This window comes from Eptatretus burgeri, chromosome 9, assembly GCF_056783735.1.
Source record: "Eptatretus burgeri isolate ZD-2024b chromosome 9, Ebu_testis_v1, whole genome shotgun sequence".
In the NCBI taxonomy this organism is placed as follows: Eukaryota; Metazoa; Chordata; class Myxini; order Myxiniformes; family Myxinidae; genus Eptatretus; species Eptatretus burgeri.
Genome location: NC_140969.1, coordinates 74,711,090 through 74,730,643, shown reverse-complemented (window position 1 = coordinate 74,730,643; position 19,554 = coordinate 74,711,090). Strand labels below are relative to the sequence as shown.

Here is a 19,554-nt window from a genome sequence, read left to right as displayed (position 1 = left end):
CATCCATCTACCTATTACTAAAACTCTCATCATGTATGTATGTATGTTTCCAAAATACAGCCAAAATGGTACATAATAGCGCAAAAAATGTAGGGCCACCTTACTCACCATTTTCCTCCAGTGTGCAGTATCAAGTTTCGTTCAAACCAGGCAATGAAAAAATTAATAAAAAATCAATTCCAGATTCAGTCAAATACTCTTCGGGAGTATTTGATCAATGCAAACAACCTCAGCGGTATAGTTTGCTGGAGCTATCTTTTTTTTTTCTTGAAATTTTATTTTTCATCAACCTCGGTGTATGCAGCAATTTCAAATGTCTTCCTCATATGCGGTGATTTCAATTGTCACCATGCCAATTGGCTGGGTGTCAGTACTTTTCTCACCAGCCATGGCACTGACTCAATCTGTGAACTTTCTGACCTGGATTTCTCCCACTGGCACATCCTCCCTCCTGGACTTGGTGATGACAAACTTTTGCACGTATTTATTCTACCCTTCTTCTGCTCCAATTGGTTCATCTGAGCATGTGTTTGCGAGTGAACATCTCTCGAGCTATTCTCAGAGCTGCGATAGCACTGGCGATTCTGGAAGTTCACTTGAGCAGATTGGCAGGGACAACAATCATCCATCAAACTTCAGGACTGGTTTCCTATATTTACTGCTCATGACACTAACTCGGCCTCGGGATTCTTCCACAGAAACCTCCTCTCTTTTATGCACAGATACATTCCATCTCGTCTTCAGTTATCCTCCTATTCTTCTGCCCATGGTTCTGGGTCCTGTGGTGAGGCAGTTGCTTTGAAACAGCTTTTATTCTCTTTATGGAAGACAATATCTGATCATAACACAAAGTCCAAAAGCAAGTGTGTCCACACTCAGGAGAGCCAGAAAGCATCTGTCCAACCTCAAGATTGAACTTAAACTTGTCTTCCATTGCACACCTGAACTCGTATCCACCCACAGCTTGATGGAATACTGCTCTTCCCTCTGGACTAGTGCCCCTGCCTCACACCTTGCTGCTGTGGAAAACCAAGGCCTTCAAGATCATTGGAATCTCTCACGATGAAGCTGAATCTATGGGCCTCTCACTTTGACATCGCAGATAGGTTGGTGGTCTGTCTTCTACCGCCACCTTTCTGGTCTTGCACCCTCTGCTCTTTCCGTGCTCTCTCTCCCCACCTCCCAAGGTCCTGCACGGCACACACGGTCCACCATCAACTCCCAAAATGCCGGATCACTGCCCACCTCCACTCATTTGTTCCTCCTTTTCCTGACTGTAGAAGCAACTACCACCTTCTCATTCCTCCCTCCAGGTCTTCAAAGCAGCGATTCACCATCTCAAATTCCCCATCTAAAACAGTTTTCTACCCTGATTAACCTCCCCATCCCCACTCCACTTTTCCTTTCCTGCATGCATTTGCACATCATAATTACATCTCATTCACCCTACCCCTCATTCCATTTGTCAAAGTTCCTCTATTTTGTCACTCAACTCTGCTTTTGGTGCCCCCCTCCCCTCCCACCCTCTTTGTTCCTTGGGTTCCATCTCTTCCATGAGCCTTGACTTTATGCAGAAAAAACAACTGCAGTCGATTCCTTGACAATTTTCAGGTTAGGATCAGTCTCGACATTGTGGTTGGTTCTGCACTTACCATAACCCGATTGTATTGCTTTTCTCCAAAACCATCACCTGACTCTTCTTTGGGTTGTGATTTGACAATTTTTTATTTATTTTTATTTTAAACAAAGGTTTGACAATGAAAAAATAAAAATTGCACATTACATTCAACAAGCCAATACAATTTATTATCCATCATACATAATAGAAAAAGAAAAAAAAAACAACAACAACCTTTTGTAACTTGTATAAAATGCATTTGCTCAGCAAATGTATTTCTTCTTAGGTCGATCCTAAACATACGATTCGGATTCCTTAATTTACACCATCACTCCACCATAAATCATCCCATTAAATAAGAGGTCTCCCCTTTTAGAGTCGATTTCAAAAATAAGATAAATAAAACTACAATGACATCAAAGCAACAATTCACGTAATAAAAGGATTGATGTGAAAAGGATCTTGGAAGCTCTGCAAATGTACATATCCTTCCTGCCAGATCATTTTTGATTTTAAACCTGTATTCCTTCTGCTGAAAAGGAAATGTGCCAATTGAGTCATTAAACAGTAGCCGAGTCAAAAATCAAGTTTCTGGTAATTTGGCATGGCATTACCGTTTCATTTCTCCAAGTTGAACTACTTTTGGTGTTCACCAGCACATGTACAGTTATATACTTTCGAGTTTAAACTCTCGACATCAGCATGATTATTCGTGATTGTCTACTCAAACAAAATCTGAACTGCACTTAATTTGATGCCACCAGCAGTTTAAAAGGCTCCATGCAGTAGTGCCAGCTTGTGGTAGAAACGTGCACTGCAGGTGCTACTATGTTGGGTTCATCTTGACATGTAGGCAAAATTCGGTAATCGCTAAGTACGTGATGAAGCAAGTATAAAATAGTTCTGCATCTTGTGCATGAAGGAGGCCGCAGATTCTCATTCATATTGTCGTAGGTTTCAATAAAACTAAACATTGTCTAATTTTCGTGGTATTCTAAATCAAGTGCTTTAGAAATCTTAACATCTCCTTTATCATATTCAGTTGTCACAAGTCAAGGCAACCAATGATGAAATGGAAACTTTTCATTTGATCTAACGAATAAACAAACAATTCCATCAATTCACCACTTGGCGATCCTGCCATTTCGGAGCATTAGGAAAAACATCCTCAGGCACACCACGTCTTCCAAATAACCTCTTGAGCACACACCTCCGTTGGGCGAGTCTAAGCGGCACGACAAACTTCTCAATATGACGAGATCAGATGCCTCTGTGATGCAAGTTAGGCCTCGACTCACAGATGATTAATGGGAAATCAATGTGGATGCGAGGATGTTCTAACTTGACCATGCCCTGGTAAAACACACAAACACAGAAGTTTCACCATTTGATCGAAATAGCCTAATTTATCAGGTGGAATGCCACATTCCAATTCTTCAAAATGAAACTTAGGACACCACGATTGTACAACAGTCCTGAAAACCCACCCACCTGTCCGTAATTAGCTGAAAATCAATGTAAACAATGAGCTTGAATACTAATGGAGGCGGTTTGGACACCAGTGATTTTGCATTACGACGATAAGTCGCAAAAGGAACTAACGGTCACGAACGGGAATGACTGCGAATGCAAGCAAACATGGAGCAAGGGGGAAAAATTTCAGATGACGTTTCCACCAACCTCAAGGAACAGCAGGTTTAATGAAGTAATGCTCGACAATGTATCAGGTACATATGCCTTCACAGCCTTGCAATGAGTGTGAAGATGCAACCGAGACAAATAGCACTCCAGCCCAATTCTACCCAGAGAACATGGACACAACTCTCGTTACCCACGCCAGAGGAGAGGGTATTGCATTTGGGATTTGGGTCCGTTCGTTCGTCTGTTTGTGTCTCTGTCCGCACAGAATTTTCGTGTTTTTCTCTGCAACCGCTTGTCAGATTGAGATGAAATTTTCACCATTGGTGCGACTACTCATGTAGAATGTTTTAATGATAATTATGACGTCATAGGTCACGTGGTGTGGCAGCCATATTGGAAAAACAGAAAAACTTTGGACCTCTATCTCTGAAACTGCACCAAGGAAAAAATTGAAACTTGGCACATAGCAAGTCCTCCTTATGGGGAATGAGTGATTTCTTATGATGTCATCGGGGCCTTCGTTATGACGTCATAATTGCATAATCGCCATAATCCAATCAGTATGAAAATTTTTGAAGGTCATCTAGGGATAAAATGTTCCACTGAAAAAAATCAAAAAAATCATGACATTGGTCACATGATTCGGCAGCCATATTGGATTTACCCTCAAACCGATTACAAAAAAAATACACCACTCAAAAGAAGTCCTGGCGAGGATCTGCAATCTCCGATTGCTCTTTTTCTTGTTTCATATGACACCAGGCAATTTTGTTTCAAATCTTAACAAATACGCAATTTGGTGTCTGTCTGTAGCCGAGGCATTTGCTTGGAACTTATCCAAACAATCAAGATTGTCACATAGACGAAGGGTCATAAGGCAAAGGTTGTAGTTACTAATTCTGCCCCCCCCCCACCCACCTATTTCCTGGGAGTTCCAAATGTGTGCTGTGTAATGCCACTCCCGCTGGGAGAGAGTATTACGAACGATCCTTCAGAGGCCTTAATTGTGTCACAATTAAGTCATTGCTTTATTTTCTTGGCCGATGTCACTTTCAGCTCACCAAAATAAAAATCGAGAAATCCCCAAGTTTTATCGTAAAAATAAACCGATAACAGCATAATAATTATTAGAATGGCACTCTGTAGATAATAGCATAATAATAACTCTGCAAGGCTGAACAGTTTACATTTTGTATCCCACTGATAGGCCGGATTGGGATATTCACCAAAATCTAATCAATTTGTCCTTGTCGCACAACCAATCTGTCCACCAAATTTTGTCCGAATCCGTCCATAACATGTTGATACATTCTGCTCACAGACAAACGGGTGAAAACATATCCTCTGTCCACCCACCTTCAGTGGCAGATGTAACAATAAAACAAACTAGAAAGCATCTAAAAATGGAAAGAATGTCTGCGTCCACTTTGTATTCAGACTTCTTCCGTATGATAAATATGACAAACGGAAAAAAACAAAGACAACAAAAAAAAATTAGGATTTTAGGCAACCTTGACCTTTTGACCTCAAAAGCAAGAGGCTTCATTGACCAGATATGCAAACTCTGCTCAAATTTCAAGTCAATCAGATGGAAAATGACGATTGTGACTGACCTTTGACCTTGACAGAACACAGGTTAAACTCAATTATGTTACTGACATCGATATTTTATGCAACCTTGACTGTTTGATATTAGAAAAAAAAAACAACAATCTGCTTCCAGCTCTTCATTGGTGAACCAATATGCAAGTTCTTAAAATTTCAAGTCAATCAATCAAATGAAAATTGACATTTATGTGAGGTCGACCTTTGACCAAATTATTAATGTCTTTTCTATATTCTCATAATAAAAAGTTGTGTTGAAAATTTGATGACAAAAGCTATATATATATATATATATATATATATATATATATATATATATATATATATATATATATATATATATATATATATATATATATATATATCTGGGACATTTTCACAAAAGCGGATCAGGTAACGGTAAAGAACAAACTCAAAAATCAACTTTCTTTGATATTCTCGAAATAGTGCTTGAACCCCTTATAAGGCCTAGAAAAATGTTCAAATTATGTCAGCAACGCAGGATCACCATAAGGCCTCTGCACTGACTGGGCAATATTTTCTTCTTCTTTCGGCTGCTCCTGTTAGGGGTCGCCACAGCGGATCATCTGTATGATCCGCATAGTGATTTGGCACATGTTTTACGCTGGATGCCCTTCCTGGCGCAACCCTGGTCGCCTCTTATGACACAGGGATATGGTACACCTATTTTAACTGGGGTATACACCGGCCCAGTACACTGGTGCTCATTTTGCCGACCTCGGAAGGATGGCAGGCTGAGTCAACCCCTGGTGTATTAATTCAGTGGTCCAACGGGGCTTGAACTCAGGACCTGTTGGATCCCAAGCCGCTGCCCTAACCACTGCGCCAACACCAGGCTACTCTGACTGGGCAATATATGCTTGATAAAAATTTTCGGACAGTCTTTACCGTTACCTGACCCGCTTTTGTGAAAATGTCCCATATATATATATATATATATATATATTACTGTGGACAAGTGGCATAAATTTTCATTTCATTAAATTACAAATATTATACAGTGTAAAGCAATCATTTCACACTTAAATTTTCTCTCGGTTCAGAAAAATAATTTTAACACAAGATTGCAGGTGCGGTGTAGAGACAGCAGGTTCAACTCGAGTAATGAAACACGAAGAATCGTACTTGAGGAATGAGATTTCTGCACAGCTTTTTCAGCTTCGTCCGACTCTTGCCATTCTGTACGACGACCATCTCCTCATAAAACTCATGAGCTAGATCTCCATCTTCATCAAAGTACATCGAGCTGGGAAAAGCAGGACCCGGGTGATTACTTTTGAGACTTTTTCCCCACTCGGTGCAAAAAATACTTTGTTTTGAACTTCATTATCAAAATTGTCACAGCTTTGGTGGTATTATATATATATATATATATATATATATATATATATATATATATATATATATATATATATATATATATATATATATATATATATATATATATATATATATATATATATATTTAAAGTTATTGCATCCATAAATAAAATGAGACTGTGTGTGTGTGTGTGTGTGTGTGTGTGTGTGTGTGTGTGTGTGTGTGTGTGTGTGTGTGTGTGTGTGTGTGTGTGTCTATCTCAGTCACAAGAATCAGATAAAGCAGCAGCAGCATGAATACACTTTCTCTGTTCCTGCTGTCATAGAATTTAAACTAGAAGGGCACACGGCAGAGCACATTCTCCACCCCGTCATGCCTGATCCACAAGAATATATTGGGCCCCTTACATTTCTGAGATATCATGCTATATATCGTTTTTTGAGCCCGATCTCTCACTGGTGAAGAATCGCTTAAAAAATTCCAGTCGGCGGATCCAGTAGGTGAGGATGACCATCACCATACATGGCAAGTGACCCATATTTCACAGCTTCGACCCATTTTAGTGTGGTCAAAAGCTGTATTGGATGAGAAGTACGATCAATTTTTTTTAAACGCAATGTTTCCCTTCCATTGCACTCAAGGATTGACGCACAGACCGATAGACCTGCAGCGAGCTGTAGTCGACATGAAAGGTATCACTCCAGTGTCCAGTCGATTTGTTGTGTGACGTCATGAGCTTTCCCTCACTGAAGGCCACGTTGACGTCCTCCAGGATTCTGCACGAATCACGTATCAATCGGTCTGTGATTTCCAAATTGCTCTTCACTTCCTGGTGATATTTATTCATCACTCTAGAGTATTTTAAATGGCAAGATTTGATTCAATTCGGATCGTTTTCATTCATACAACTTACTTACTTACTTACTTACTGCCCATTATGCCTCCTGGCATGTAGGGCAGCTCATTCATACAAGGTGTCCACAAATTACCAATTTCAAACTGTAATAAAAAAATTAAATAGGATCTATGATACCATTTTATACAAAGACCTACAGAGCTGCAGGTTTGAGTACAGTGCAGTCTCCCATTTCATTAATGTTGATTATGGTTTGAATTTGAAATGGTAATTAGTGACACGAATATCGTTTATGTTGTTGGTGTTTCGAATGCAGCCTGTGCCAGCTGGTTGCATCATTTTTTTCTGGAAATGCCGTTGTGCCGCTGATGCAGTGCCCCATTACCAGTAAGTTTTTTTTTTTCTCATTTTGCCGACCTTGGAAGGATGACAGACCGAGTCAAACCCACCTCGTGTTATTTCAGCGTCACGACAGGGTCTCGATCTCAAGACTCCAAGATCTTAAGCCAACCACGTTAACTGTAAAGCCAACACGAGGCTCGGATCGTTGATGGGAACTACTGTTTACAGTAGTTCAGCACATTTTTGTGTTTCCTCACAGTAATGCCAAAGAGGAAAGCATCTTCTCACAAGTTCACAAGAACAAGATCGATTTCTGAGGGTGCTTCTCAAATGAGGTCACGTGCTCTCCTCACATGAAAAACCAACTCCTTCTGCAAAACCCCGGGTCACAAGTTTGATCCACCAAGAGATCTCGTCAGAAAGGCCAAGACGGCTGGTAACGAATCCAGTGCCGATCACAGTCACATGAAGTGACTCGTCCGTCAGGTCGTGGCCATGTCAGTTTGATCGATCTCCGCTCGTTTGGTGGCTCACGATCGTTGAAACGGGTTCATGCTGAGACTGTTACGGTAAGTAAACATTTGAGATGAGTTCTGAACAGCTGCAAGACCACCTCAGTCAATAAACGACTATCTCGGTATTCTGGTGTAATTTTTTTTGTCACTGACAACATCTTGAAAAGGGTTTTTCCCACGTTTGGTAAAAAAAAAAGATAAAATAAAATAAAATAAATCCGTTTTCAATTCCTACCAACTTGCCATGAAATGATGGCCATTGGTAACAAGAGTTAAAATAGAACACCATTATAATTCATTCCTATCCTTCATGGCGAGAAGAATGATAAACACACTGCTTTCATTCCCGAGTGTCCACACAACGTTACCTGCGCCGGGTGAGGACGAGTCTCGGTGGTCCTACCCGCCGACTCAGTTGCCTCTCATCTCGCCGCTCCACACGAACCTCCCCGCCCGTACGGCCAGACGTCTGCCCTGAGCTCTGCCCGCGTCGTTTCCCCTTCCACAAGCGAGAACCTTCAGCACCCATGGCAGTCCAACCACAGCGGTACTTCTTCTTCCTTTTTCACTCAGAATTTTCGTTTTTCAAATCTCTCTCCCTACGTTTACATTAAAGAGTGCAATCCGCACGGCCTATGACTCTGGGAATTTATCCGAAACCATTGTGCCATTTGTTTGCGTTAAATGAATCGATGCGCCGTCCGAGCTACTACCTGCTCTCTCAGCCACGTATTACTTCCGGGGCACGAATGAATTATTTATGAATGGGTTGTGAAAGCTGCAAATACATCTCCAGATAACAGATTCCGTCTTGGAGAGGCTGAAGTTACTATTATAATTATAGTTAATGAAGTACAATTGACAACTGAGCTGTTGCTAACTGCCATACGCACACTTGCTAATTGAGTCATCTATTAATTCCAGCAGTGTGTGTGTGTGTGTGTGTGTGTGTGTGTGTGTGTGTGTGTGTGTGTGTGTGTGTGTGTGTGTGTGTGTGTGTGTGTGTGTGTGTGTGTGTGTGTGTGTGTGACCTTGACCGCTGTTTCTCCACAACCACTGGTCCGATCTAATTGAAACTTGCCAGGTATATTGCTGGGGTCCTGTGCATGTGCCTTTTCAAGGTTTGATGTTAATCAGACAAGTGGTTCCCAAGTTATGGCCATTTATTTACCAACCAATGACAGGACACGTTGCTGCGTAGGCGTGGCCATTGGAGAATAGATCCTCAGTTACCAATGACAGGACACGTTTCTTGGCATTTAGCACCCACAGTATCTATCTTCTATCTATAATTTCAGCAATCTCTGTTTGTTTGCCTTTTCAAGGTTTGAAATTAATCTGACAAGTAGTTCCCAAGTTATGGCCAAGTGAGAGCGCGTTCCCCATTACGGGTTACAACGTCCGGACTTCTGGATAGTGATGACTTTCTGTATTCTAATGATTTCTCGATTTTTTTTATGCGCATTTATAGATAAACACAATGTCCCAATCCAGTCGTCTGTTTACGAGAGCGAAGGAACGGCCTGTGTGGTTGTTGTTTCTGGCACGCGGTTTGAAAGTTGTTGGTTTTTTTCACGTACGGCCACGCACGTACCGGCACACACTAGTTTAAGCAATTTCAATACGTGGCAAGTTTGACGTGACGGAAAACTGGTCTGCAGGTCTTTACAAACAAAACGGGTCAAACCCGTGAAATGCGGGTCACAATAGTCATGTATGAGTCTTGTGATGTGTGACAATGCAGTAAATTTGCTTCAGAAGCTGCTAATTAATTAATTCATGTGCAACACATGACCACACCAGCAGTTGGATCAGTTGTGGGAGCGCAACAATACAGCTAATGCAGTACACAGCCCCCCCCCTGAAGTTTTGAGACCGAGTCCCTTCTAGAATTGTTGCTCTCAGCTTGCCGACTCGATGGCAGAAGACACCTTTTGCGTTTTTGCCGTTTCCATCCCTATCCTGTTTAGATCCCCGTATGGGCACAAGTAACTTGCTCGTTATTTTCAAAACTATATACATCGGATGTATATGTATCCATACGTATTTATGCTGTATATTGTCGTGGCCTGGGAGTCGTGGGGGAACCACGAGGCAGAGGCTGTCCCTGGTTCCTCTCCGGACTCACCAGGAATCACAGGCCGTCGCACATAAATGACTTTGTGTCGCGGCAGGTCGCTAATCGACCGCGAATGCCAATAACTTGACCACGTGACCCAGGGTCATCCGTCGACAACCGTTTACCTAGGAACATGTGATCACCTTATTGGGGAATTGCGCCCTCGATGCGTACTTGCGTTACTCAAGTACTTACCATATCAGGTGTAGCCGAGCGGAGCTGCCAAGTAAGCACCAGCTATTTAACAGATTTTTGGGAATAACGTCCCGGCTAAGCTGGAGTGCGGGCTATGCTAGACCAATGGAAGAAAAGACAAAAACAAGCCTGGTACATTTCTAACTGGCACATTTATTTAAGCAAGAGCGAGGAAGATTACGTGGCACATTATGGAATTTATTGCAAATGTACAGCAGGGAAAGCAAGGAATCCACAGGGTGCGGCAAAAGACGTGGAATATTTATAAAAGAAGAAGAAGACAGTGCAGAGAAATCCCAAATATTCATATGCGATGACAGGCACCATCACACACACACACACAAACCTGAGGAAAATTAGAGATAACCCAGAGAGATGGAAGTAGTTGAGGATTAACAACCCACAAAACACACACACACACACACACACACACACACAGGAAAGAGGAGGAGGGAGAAGGACTGAGGGTGTCTATGGTGTGTGAGTGAGAGGTGTGAGAGGTGTGAGTGGAATGCAACGTGGGGTGAAGCATGGTGTAAGAGGAAGAATGTGAGGTGCAGGTCAGTATGGTTCACTCTTGGGTTCCCTCTGAAAAGAACGTTCTTGGTTGGGCTCGCCCGTGTCAATTGCTCTTTTGCGTCCACAGTAGACGAGATTTAGATGGAAGATACAACCCCAGACAGTAACAGAGCAACCCCAGTGTTTAACACTAAGCTGCAAAGATTGCATCTCATAACCTTCTCCAAGTCTTCGGCATATGAACTGGAGTCTCCTGGAACAAAAACGTTCAAACTTCGATTCATCAGACCAGAGTATCCGATTCTATTGTTCAATCACACAATCTTGTTATTGCCTTGCAAATTTCAGTCTTTTCGCCTTATTCTGTGGTTTAAACAGTGGTTTATTTGCTGTAACTCTGCCATGGAGACCTGTTGCAATCATCTTTCTCTGCATAGTGCTGTACGAGATGTTAATGTTCACACCTGCTCTCATTTCATTTGTCAGCTGCTGACTTGATTGTCTTCTTTTGTGGAAGCTGAACAACTTCAAGTGCTGGTCTCCTGAGGAAGGTTCTTCTGGATCTTCATTACCTTTTCTTGTCTTGTGCCGACAGTTTATTTTAGGTGTTGCAAAGTGTACCTCATACTATTGTCGGAAATCATCAGCTTTTCTGCTATTTTCTCCATAGTGTGGCTGTCGGGAGGTATACACACCTTGGCGTTTCCTTCCCTTTGGTGTTCGTACGTTGCACATAGTGCTGAACCCAGCTCATTCTCTAATGATTGCAATCCAAGGTTTGCACTTTACGAGTGTGAACGATAATACCGGTTGGCTACCAATCAAATGCATATTTGTCAGTTGGGGTCTGTGACTTCTGAGTGGCTTTGCAGTGATCACATCAACAGCGTAACGTTTTTAAAACTTGTATTTCAAATAAACAGATACAAAGTCAAATGAGGAAGTTCACCATTACATACAATGTCCAACTCTGATTCCTGCATTGATTTGTTTCCGCCCAGTATCCCTGTTCTGCCGGATCAACTCACGCGTGTTTACCTCGTCCTCCGGGGCTGTTGAATGATGGAGTCTCGTCGCATTGTTCTCTCTCGTTCGCTGGCCCATCCAGGATGATTGAAGATATTAAAGGAATTCTTTCCCGATACACAATCTTAATGAGTTTTAATCAACCTGATTATAATCGGCTCCCCGCGTTAACAACCACTCTGGACTTTAACACCTCGTTCACTCATCAGAGTTAAATCGAGCACAGGGCCGATCGAAACCCACGTCTTGTCACACGTCACCTGTCTCTCTAAACCTCTCTCACGGGATTATATTGTAACACAGAACAATCCCGTGCCTTTCAGCAAATGTGATTCTAGTCTATCTTGGAGGTTTCATGTGAGAACGTTCTAGCATGTTCACAAATATCGCCCAGCAGTTAACAACACAATACTGCCACTTACAGTCAAAATTAGCTCATTACATCTAGCAGTTCATATTACAATTTACCGATGTGTGCTACAACAAACTTATAACATGTAACCATAAATTGTACTCATTCATGTGTCGGCATTTTATCCCTGTGTCGTAAGAGGTGACAAGGGTTGTGTCAGGAAGGGCATCCGGCGTAAAACCTTTGCCAAATCACTATGTGGATCATACGGATGATCCGCTGTGGCGACCCCTAACGGGAGCAGCCGAAAGAAGAAGAAAGAAGATGTGTCAGCATTTACGAATGCTTATTCACAAATACCACAACATCTAGCTTTTAACCGACATTGGTTTTGAAGTTTTCTGCATGGCTTTTTGATCCCTACAAAATGTTCGCAAGGAGGACCGCCCCTGGCTGTATAGTGTGCTATGATGAAGCCCAAGGGCATCGGTGGAATGCTTTATCCCAGAATCTACTTTGCTTGTAGGCACAGCCAATGAATGGATCTGCCACATCCTGGGGAGTGGATGTATGCACACAGAAAGAGAGGCTTCCCTGCCTTCATTGTCATTTTACCCTCTTGGCTCTCACCCTGCCTTCTTCACTACTGCTCGCCACTGGAGAATCTTGAGTCCTGCACTCTATGTTCTGACACCATGCCGAATCATATCCATTACATTGTCCATCGGTTCTCGACTCAACCACAGGACGATGTCCAAATAAATTGGGTCCCAATGCAGGTATTATTTACTGCTCATTCTATGACCAACAAATATCGCTTGCCTTTCCTAGACATTGTTTGCTGCATTGCTATTGCCCAGTGAGAAATCTATAATTTGTGTTTGGAAATAAGAGATCAACAAAACCAGTTAACACACCTTAAGCATCATCATGACTTCACCGTCACAATGAGCTCACTGTCACCCCAAGGGAGCTCGTGCAGCATTGTTTTTTAATTACTATTTTGAAATTAAATGAGGGATAGCACCTGTGCAGAACCACATATTAATTCTGCAGAGCTAGTGAGAGAGTAAGTAATCAAGAGTCGATATCTGAGATATTCAACACCTTCAACAATGTCATTTTTCTTGGTCAAGGTGTGTTAAGCAGGTGCAAAGCAGTCGCTACAATGGATAGAGATTTTGTCAATGCATCATTAAGTGGAATACTGCAATCAGATATAGTTTCATTTTTCTTTTTGGATCATCTTGTAGTCACTGTCACAGGTAATTCTTATTTTACAATGTCATACAAGTCCCAACTGAAAGCTCAGTGTCAATTTTCTGGAGAACTCTGATTTTTCTAATGCCTCTAGTATATTCTGGCAGCACTTGTCATGTAGGAAGACTAATTTTCACAGTCTTCACCTGTTGTGGGATTATACCAAAGCCCAAGTTACAGTTTTCTTTAAACATTTCCAGCATTTCTCTTTGGAACACTTAAAAAGTGATGGGCCTGTTTTGTAAAGAGAAATAATGGCTTTGCACTCATACTATACTGGGTTTCTTCATGCTGAGAAAAGCCCATTATTTTGGGAGAAAAAAAAATCTTTCCTTCAAAACCACATTGATCATCAAGCCAAGGGGCATTGGTGTGGTTGTGGATCAATTGTACATATAAATTGAACTCACCAACACAATTGTTTTCTTGATTTTGATGATCATCACCCAGCAGGATTAAAAACAAAACCTGTCAAAGGTCGGAGGAGCTCCTTGTGAGCCATTGGCCATCGATATCTAGTGCCCAACTGTGTCTGCAGAGGTCCTCCTGCAGTTGGGTTACTTTTATTTAGGAGGTTGGTGGCAGGATTTTCACTCCAGCCACCGTAAAACCCTTCACTCCACAAACACACTGAAAACGCAAAGAAAACTGAAAACCCACTCCGTGGGAATACCTCCTGTGCTGCTGCCCTTTACAGGGCAGCTCAACAGATGACGGGATTGGGGCAAAGCCTTTGGGACCACACTCTTTGATGACAGGAGGGAAACCACTGGGTAAACTACCAGGGTCAGATTGGGCTAGAGTGTAGTGGAGTGGTGCTGAAGTGTCTGTCGTCCACCAAACGGCGGTCTCCTTGGGTTAACCTGAGGCGGTCCCTTTGGGTGGGTGCCTGGAATGTCCTTCCCTAAGACAGGATGGCCACCTGTCTGTTATTATCTGAGCTCAAGCGTTTGAACATCGGTATTGCAACACTCTCTGAGGTTCGGAGACCAGATAGTAGTGAGATCATGGCGGGTGATTACACGTACTATTGGTCTCGTCACTCTGATGGTTACCATGCCCAAGAGTTGCTGTAGCTGTGTCCAATAAGTTGATTCCAATGATAATTGAGGAAACACTGGTCAATGAGAGTATTATGAGACTAAGGATTCGTCACTTCTTGGGTGTCGTTTCCCTGGTCTCTGTTTATGAGGCGAGCGATTGAGGCGAGTGATCCGACTGAGGCGAGTGATCTCACCATGAAGGACAGATTCTATGCCACGCTCGAGTCTGTGGTTGATCAGTGCCCCGGGCAAGATACTCTTCTAGTCTTGGGGGATTTCAATGCATCGACTGGCACTGATAGGGATGGTTATGAGACATTGGTTGGTGTGGCAAAGCAGACTGACCATGTGCTCATTATTGGTCACTGGAGGATGATCCAGAACTGCAGGATCCACCGGAGTGCTCAGTTTCTCAATACCGGCTGCAGGCTTGTTGTAGCAACTTTGAACTTGCAGCTTAAATCCAGGAGAAAGGTACCATCCCAGCCTAGGCTGGATGTTGATAAACTCAAGGATGAGGGGGTAATTGAGGAGTTTGCAAATAAGCTGAGTGGGGAATTGGGGGGTCTGGGTGCTTTGGGGAATCCTGAAGAATTGTGGAGTGGCTTCAACACCGCTATCCTTGATGTTGTCGGTGGATGTCTTGAAACTCACCATTGGGCGAAGAAGAATTTTCTCTCTCAAGGGACACTGGATACCATTGACCAGAGTCGCAAGGTCAGGCTTAATGACAGAGCTGTGCTGTTCAGTGAGTTGAGGCATAAAACTGTACATATGCTGAGGGTGAACAAGGAGGCCTATGTGCGAGGAATCTGTGAGGGGAAGAGCATCACCTGTGGTCAAGTGATTCTCGTCCAGCTTACAGGTGAATTTGCGCATTGTGTTCCTCCAAGCCCATCCCTTGGTGTACTGCAGTTAGAACATTGGGTGGTGGGTTCTTAACAGAGTAGTCGGAAGTGAAGGCCCACTGGGCTGGTAATTTTGAGCGGCATTACCAGGCTGACCCACCAGCTGTTTCGTTGGACGTCAAGGGTGTCACTATCCCTATTGCTGACCCTCTCCAATTAACTGTGATCCACCTTCATTTGTGTAAACACAGGCTGTGGTGAACTGGTTGAAATGGAGTAAAGCTCCAGGGATCTGTGGCATCCATGCTGAACTTCTCAAGGCTGGTGGAAATGCTGTACTCGTGTCGTTGCATGCAGTTTTGTGCTCTGCCTGGAACACAGGCATCATCTCAACTGACTGGAAGAGGGGCCTTGTTGTCGCTCTCTGGAAAGGGAAGGGTGATCGCCAAAACTGCAACAACTACCGAGGGGTGACGCTGCTCTCAGTGCCGGGCAAGGTCTTTGCTCGGATAATTCTTGATAGGGTTCACCACCATCTGCTTGAGCACAAGCACCCAGAACAGTCAGGCTTTATACTAAAGAGGTCAATGATTGACCGTATCCTATTTGGGTCCTCACCAACGTCGATGAGAGTTTTGGCAGGGGCTGTTTGCAGCCTTTGTTGATCCCGACAAATCGTTTGATTCAGTAAATCAGGATGCTCTCTGGAGGATTATTCATCGACGTGGGGTGCCACCAAAACTGATCGATCTGATGTCTGAACTATACTCTGGTACTGAGAGTGCTGTGAGATGTGGTGGTACCATCTCTGACATTTCCAGTTGTTACTAGGGCTTTTCAGGGGTGTGTACTGGCCCCCACATGATCAGCACTGGTATGGACTGGATTTTGGGGAGGATGTCGGAGAGATCAAGCTGCAGTGTATTGTTTGGGAATGTCAAGATCTCTGACCTTGATTTCGCAGATGATGCAGTCATCTTTGCGGGAGACTCTGGATATCCTTTTGGGGGCCCTCAAAGTGCTGAATGAGGAGTCAGAGCCTCTGGGATTTCAGGTTTCCTGGGTCAAAACTATGATCCAGGCTTTCAATGACATATTGGATGCTGCAATCTTGTCTGTACCTGTTTGTGGTGAAGCTGTTGAGGTCACAGAGAGAGTCACTTATCTTGGCAGTGATATTCATGTCTCAGCTGGCTGTGAGCCAGAGGTCAATGGATGTCTGGATCAGGCCTGGGGAGTCGTGAATTAACTGGATCATGGGGTGTGGCACTGTCGGTACCTGTGCAGGAGGATAGAAGTCCGAGTCTTCAGGCCCTCGGTGCTTCCAGTCTTGCTCTACAGATGTGAGACTTACACTCTGACCAGGGATCTGAGATGGAGACTTTATTCCTTTGGTACCAGGTCTTTTAGTAGAATCCTTGGCTTTTGCTGGTCGGACTTTGTGTCCAACGAGTTGTTACTGTGAGAGGAGGCAAATGGGCTGACCACATGCATCATGGTTGCAGAAGGTTGATCAGCATCTCAAGGAGATGGGGATGGGCCAGCCATCTGCTGGGGGGATGGCCAGACGGAGGCCCCTGGAGTACCGGCGGAAAGTGGACGCAGCAACATGCTGCTCTGGCGCATGCTCCAATACCTGACCTGTCCTGACCTGATCATCACCAGACAATGTGCCATTATAGTGGAATGTCCACTCTGAGTCTGTGGTTTGCGGTTTGATTCTGACACCAGCCGAGTTGTTTCAAACACTTATTTAAACTATCTGAAGTACCCAGCGTTTCCCGGGGGAAGTCTATGAAATACTCTCACAATCATATTTGTGTTCTTGACAATAAATCATTACAACCTCAACGTACAATCGTCACAAAACATATCACTCGATTGCTCCTGGGGAAAACCCATGCAGTGTATAATATCAGCAACATACTCACTTGGGGCCTGAACACGGAGGTGTTATAATAAACCTGTGTAAAGCAATATTTTTAATAACAGGCGTATGGGGAAACGTAGTAATTAAATTTGTGTTGTTGATAATAAATCACGACAACCTCAACATCCAATCTTCAGAAAACTTTACTCAATCACTCCCCAAAAAATAAATACGCAGGCAGTGTGTAATCACAAGACCTGATCGAGGCCTGAAGGCCAATTATCTGGTCTCATCTGGGGTGATTTTTATTTATTTATTTATTTATTTATTCTTTATCCAAACATAGCCCTCGACTTTCCTCTAAACGAAAGACAAGGCTGTGCATAGTTTTGTCGCACTGATTCCTGCAGGGTCCAAATGCATAAACAAACAACAAACAAACACAACAGAAGAAGATGTCGTGCAGAGCACGACATTTGCAAAATCCACAAAACAAATTTGACCTCAAAAATAATTGGTGGTTTCAATTCAATGTCAAAATCTGCAACTCCTCTTCAAATTTCAAGTCAATCGGATGAAAAATGATAAGTTTAGAAATTCGGCCTGGGTTGACATTTTGGCCTCTTGTTGACCTCAAAAGTTATTGGTTGTTGAATTCAGTGACCTAAGTTATAAATCTTCGTCAAATTTCAAGTCAATCGGATGAAAATTGAGGATTTAAGAAATACAACCTTAGTTGTTGACCTTGGGCCTATGTTGACCTTTTGGCCCATATTGACCTCAAAAATAATAGGTGATTGAATTCAGTGACCTAATTTATAAATCTTCAAATTCCAAGTCAATCGGATGAAAATTGAGGATTTTAGAAATACCACCTTAGTTGTTGACCTTTGGTCTATGTTGACCTTTTGACTTCAAAAACAATAGTCTTCTTCCTGATGTCTAACTCTACCATGTGGTGAAGTTTCGTGAAGATCGGTTTAAAATTGTGACGTGGAGGCGATAAACAGACAGACAAATCAGACTCAGAATAACAAAATCGATTGAACAATATGCTTGAAAAATCTTCGATTTTGCAAGTAACAAACAAACTTTCTTCTTCATATCTTGGATAGCAGAGTACCCACCCCACTGTGCGGGTCAAGTTGCGCATTACTTGCTGAAAAGGTATCATCTGTGTTTTGAACGAAGATTATAAATGTTTCTGTGGTGTGCACTTAAAAGGTTCTAGATGCTCTCAAGTCTAAAGTGTACGTTCCAATCGAAGTTAGTGTCGAAGGGGTCAAAAGAGTCTAATCTCTCAAACATGTAAAAAAAAAAGGTCAAAGTGGTATAAAGCTCTAAATGACCAAGGTTCCAAGCTGTCCAATACTTCTGAAGGGTGTAAGGGGTCTAAATGTTGTTAAGGTCTAAGGGGTCTAAAGGGACTTAAGGGGTGTAAAGGTTCTAGGGGACAAAAGGGTATAAAAGGTTTAAAGGGTGAAGGGATCTAAAGGTGTTGAAAGGGTCTAAAGATAAAACGTGTCTTAAGGGGTATTCAATGGTCTGAGTGGACTAAAGGATATTTGGGGTCTTAAAGGGTCAAAGAGGATCTAAAGGGTCTTTGAGGTCCAAATGTTCTAAAGGGTGTAACGGGGTCTATAGGGTCTATAAGATCTTAGGCATCTAAAGGGTGTTAGGTGTCTGAAAGGGTCTTAAAATGCCTTAGGTGTCTTATGGGTATTTGGGGTCTAAAGGTCTTCATAGTCTTAAAGGGTCTTTAGGTTCTTTAAGGGCTGAAGTGGTGGATGAAAATATACTTAGCACAATCACCAGGTCAGACTTGGTCTGTGTGCCAAGTGTAGTGGTTATAGGCCCAGCAGTCTTTGCAAAAAGCGCAAACATACACACATACAGAGAGACAGACAGACAGATGACAAATTCTATTTATTATTTATTTTAATAGGCATTTGCTGCTTCCTTGATTGACACCCAGCTTTTAAAGGAGCATGGACAACCCCTTTTGATTGGCATTCATGTGGACGTGGAAATTGCCCTGCTGAGTTTGCAGAGAAAAGTGACTTCGTAAAAAGATGACACCACTGGTACCCAGAGCGCTCTGGGAAGTGACGTCGCTTTCCCTAATCTCAGTGGCTATTTTTTGTCTGACGTCAACTTTGACTTTGTGGTCATGTATTTGACTACACGTGTGTGCGTGATTTGTGTTGCAGCTCCTCCATGAGCCTAAAACCACATATGAACCTTGAACCATCACCAATGCAATTTTTATTTGAATTTTGATACCAAGGATTTTGATTTTGCTGATCATCACCAGGTGCAGCTCCATAATGGTTGGAGCAATTTTTCATGGACAGATGGGTAACATGGAAAATTCTGATGCTAATGCTGTTGTGTCACAAGCAA

At 42.7% G+C, this 19,554-nt stretch overlaps 2 protein-coding genes across 3 annotated transcripts in view; one reads left to right on the top strand and one right to left on the bottom strand.

The window, feature by feature from the left end:
• Nucleotides 1-1,784: 1,784 nt before the first annotated feature.
• Nucleotides 1,785-8,524, bottom strand: LOC147020371 (tumor suppressor candidate 2-like). The gene is made up of 3 exons (XM_085895678.1): nt 8,288-8,524; nt 6,011-6,131; nt 1,785-2,971 (listed from the first exon to the last, which is right to left on the bottom strand). The coding sequence occupies exons 1-3, from the start codon at nt 8,446-8,448 to the stop codon at nt 2,879-2,881; spliced, it is 375 nt and encodes a 124-aa protein (XP_085751804.1). The 5' UTR covers nt 8,449-8,524; the 3' UTR covers nt 1,785-2,878.
• The window catches only part of LOC147020370 (uncharacterized), a 174,106-nt gene continuing 162,843 nt past the window's right edge, over nt 8,292-19,554 (top strand). Inside the window, exons 1-2 of one of the 2 annotated variants that reach the window (XR_015061803.1) lie at nt 8,334-8,466; nt 11,239-11,633. The gene's annotated coding sequence lies outside the window, so the exon portion shown is untranslated. Of the gene's footprint in view, nt 8,467-11,238; nt 11,634-19,554 lie in introns of those variants that run through there. The other variant, XR_015061802.1, reaches the window with a different exon arrangement.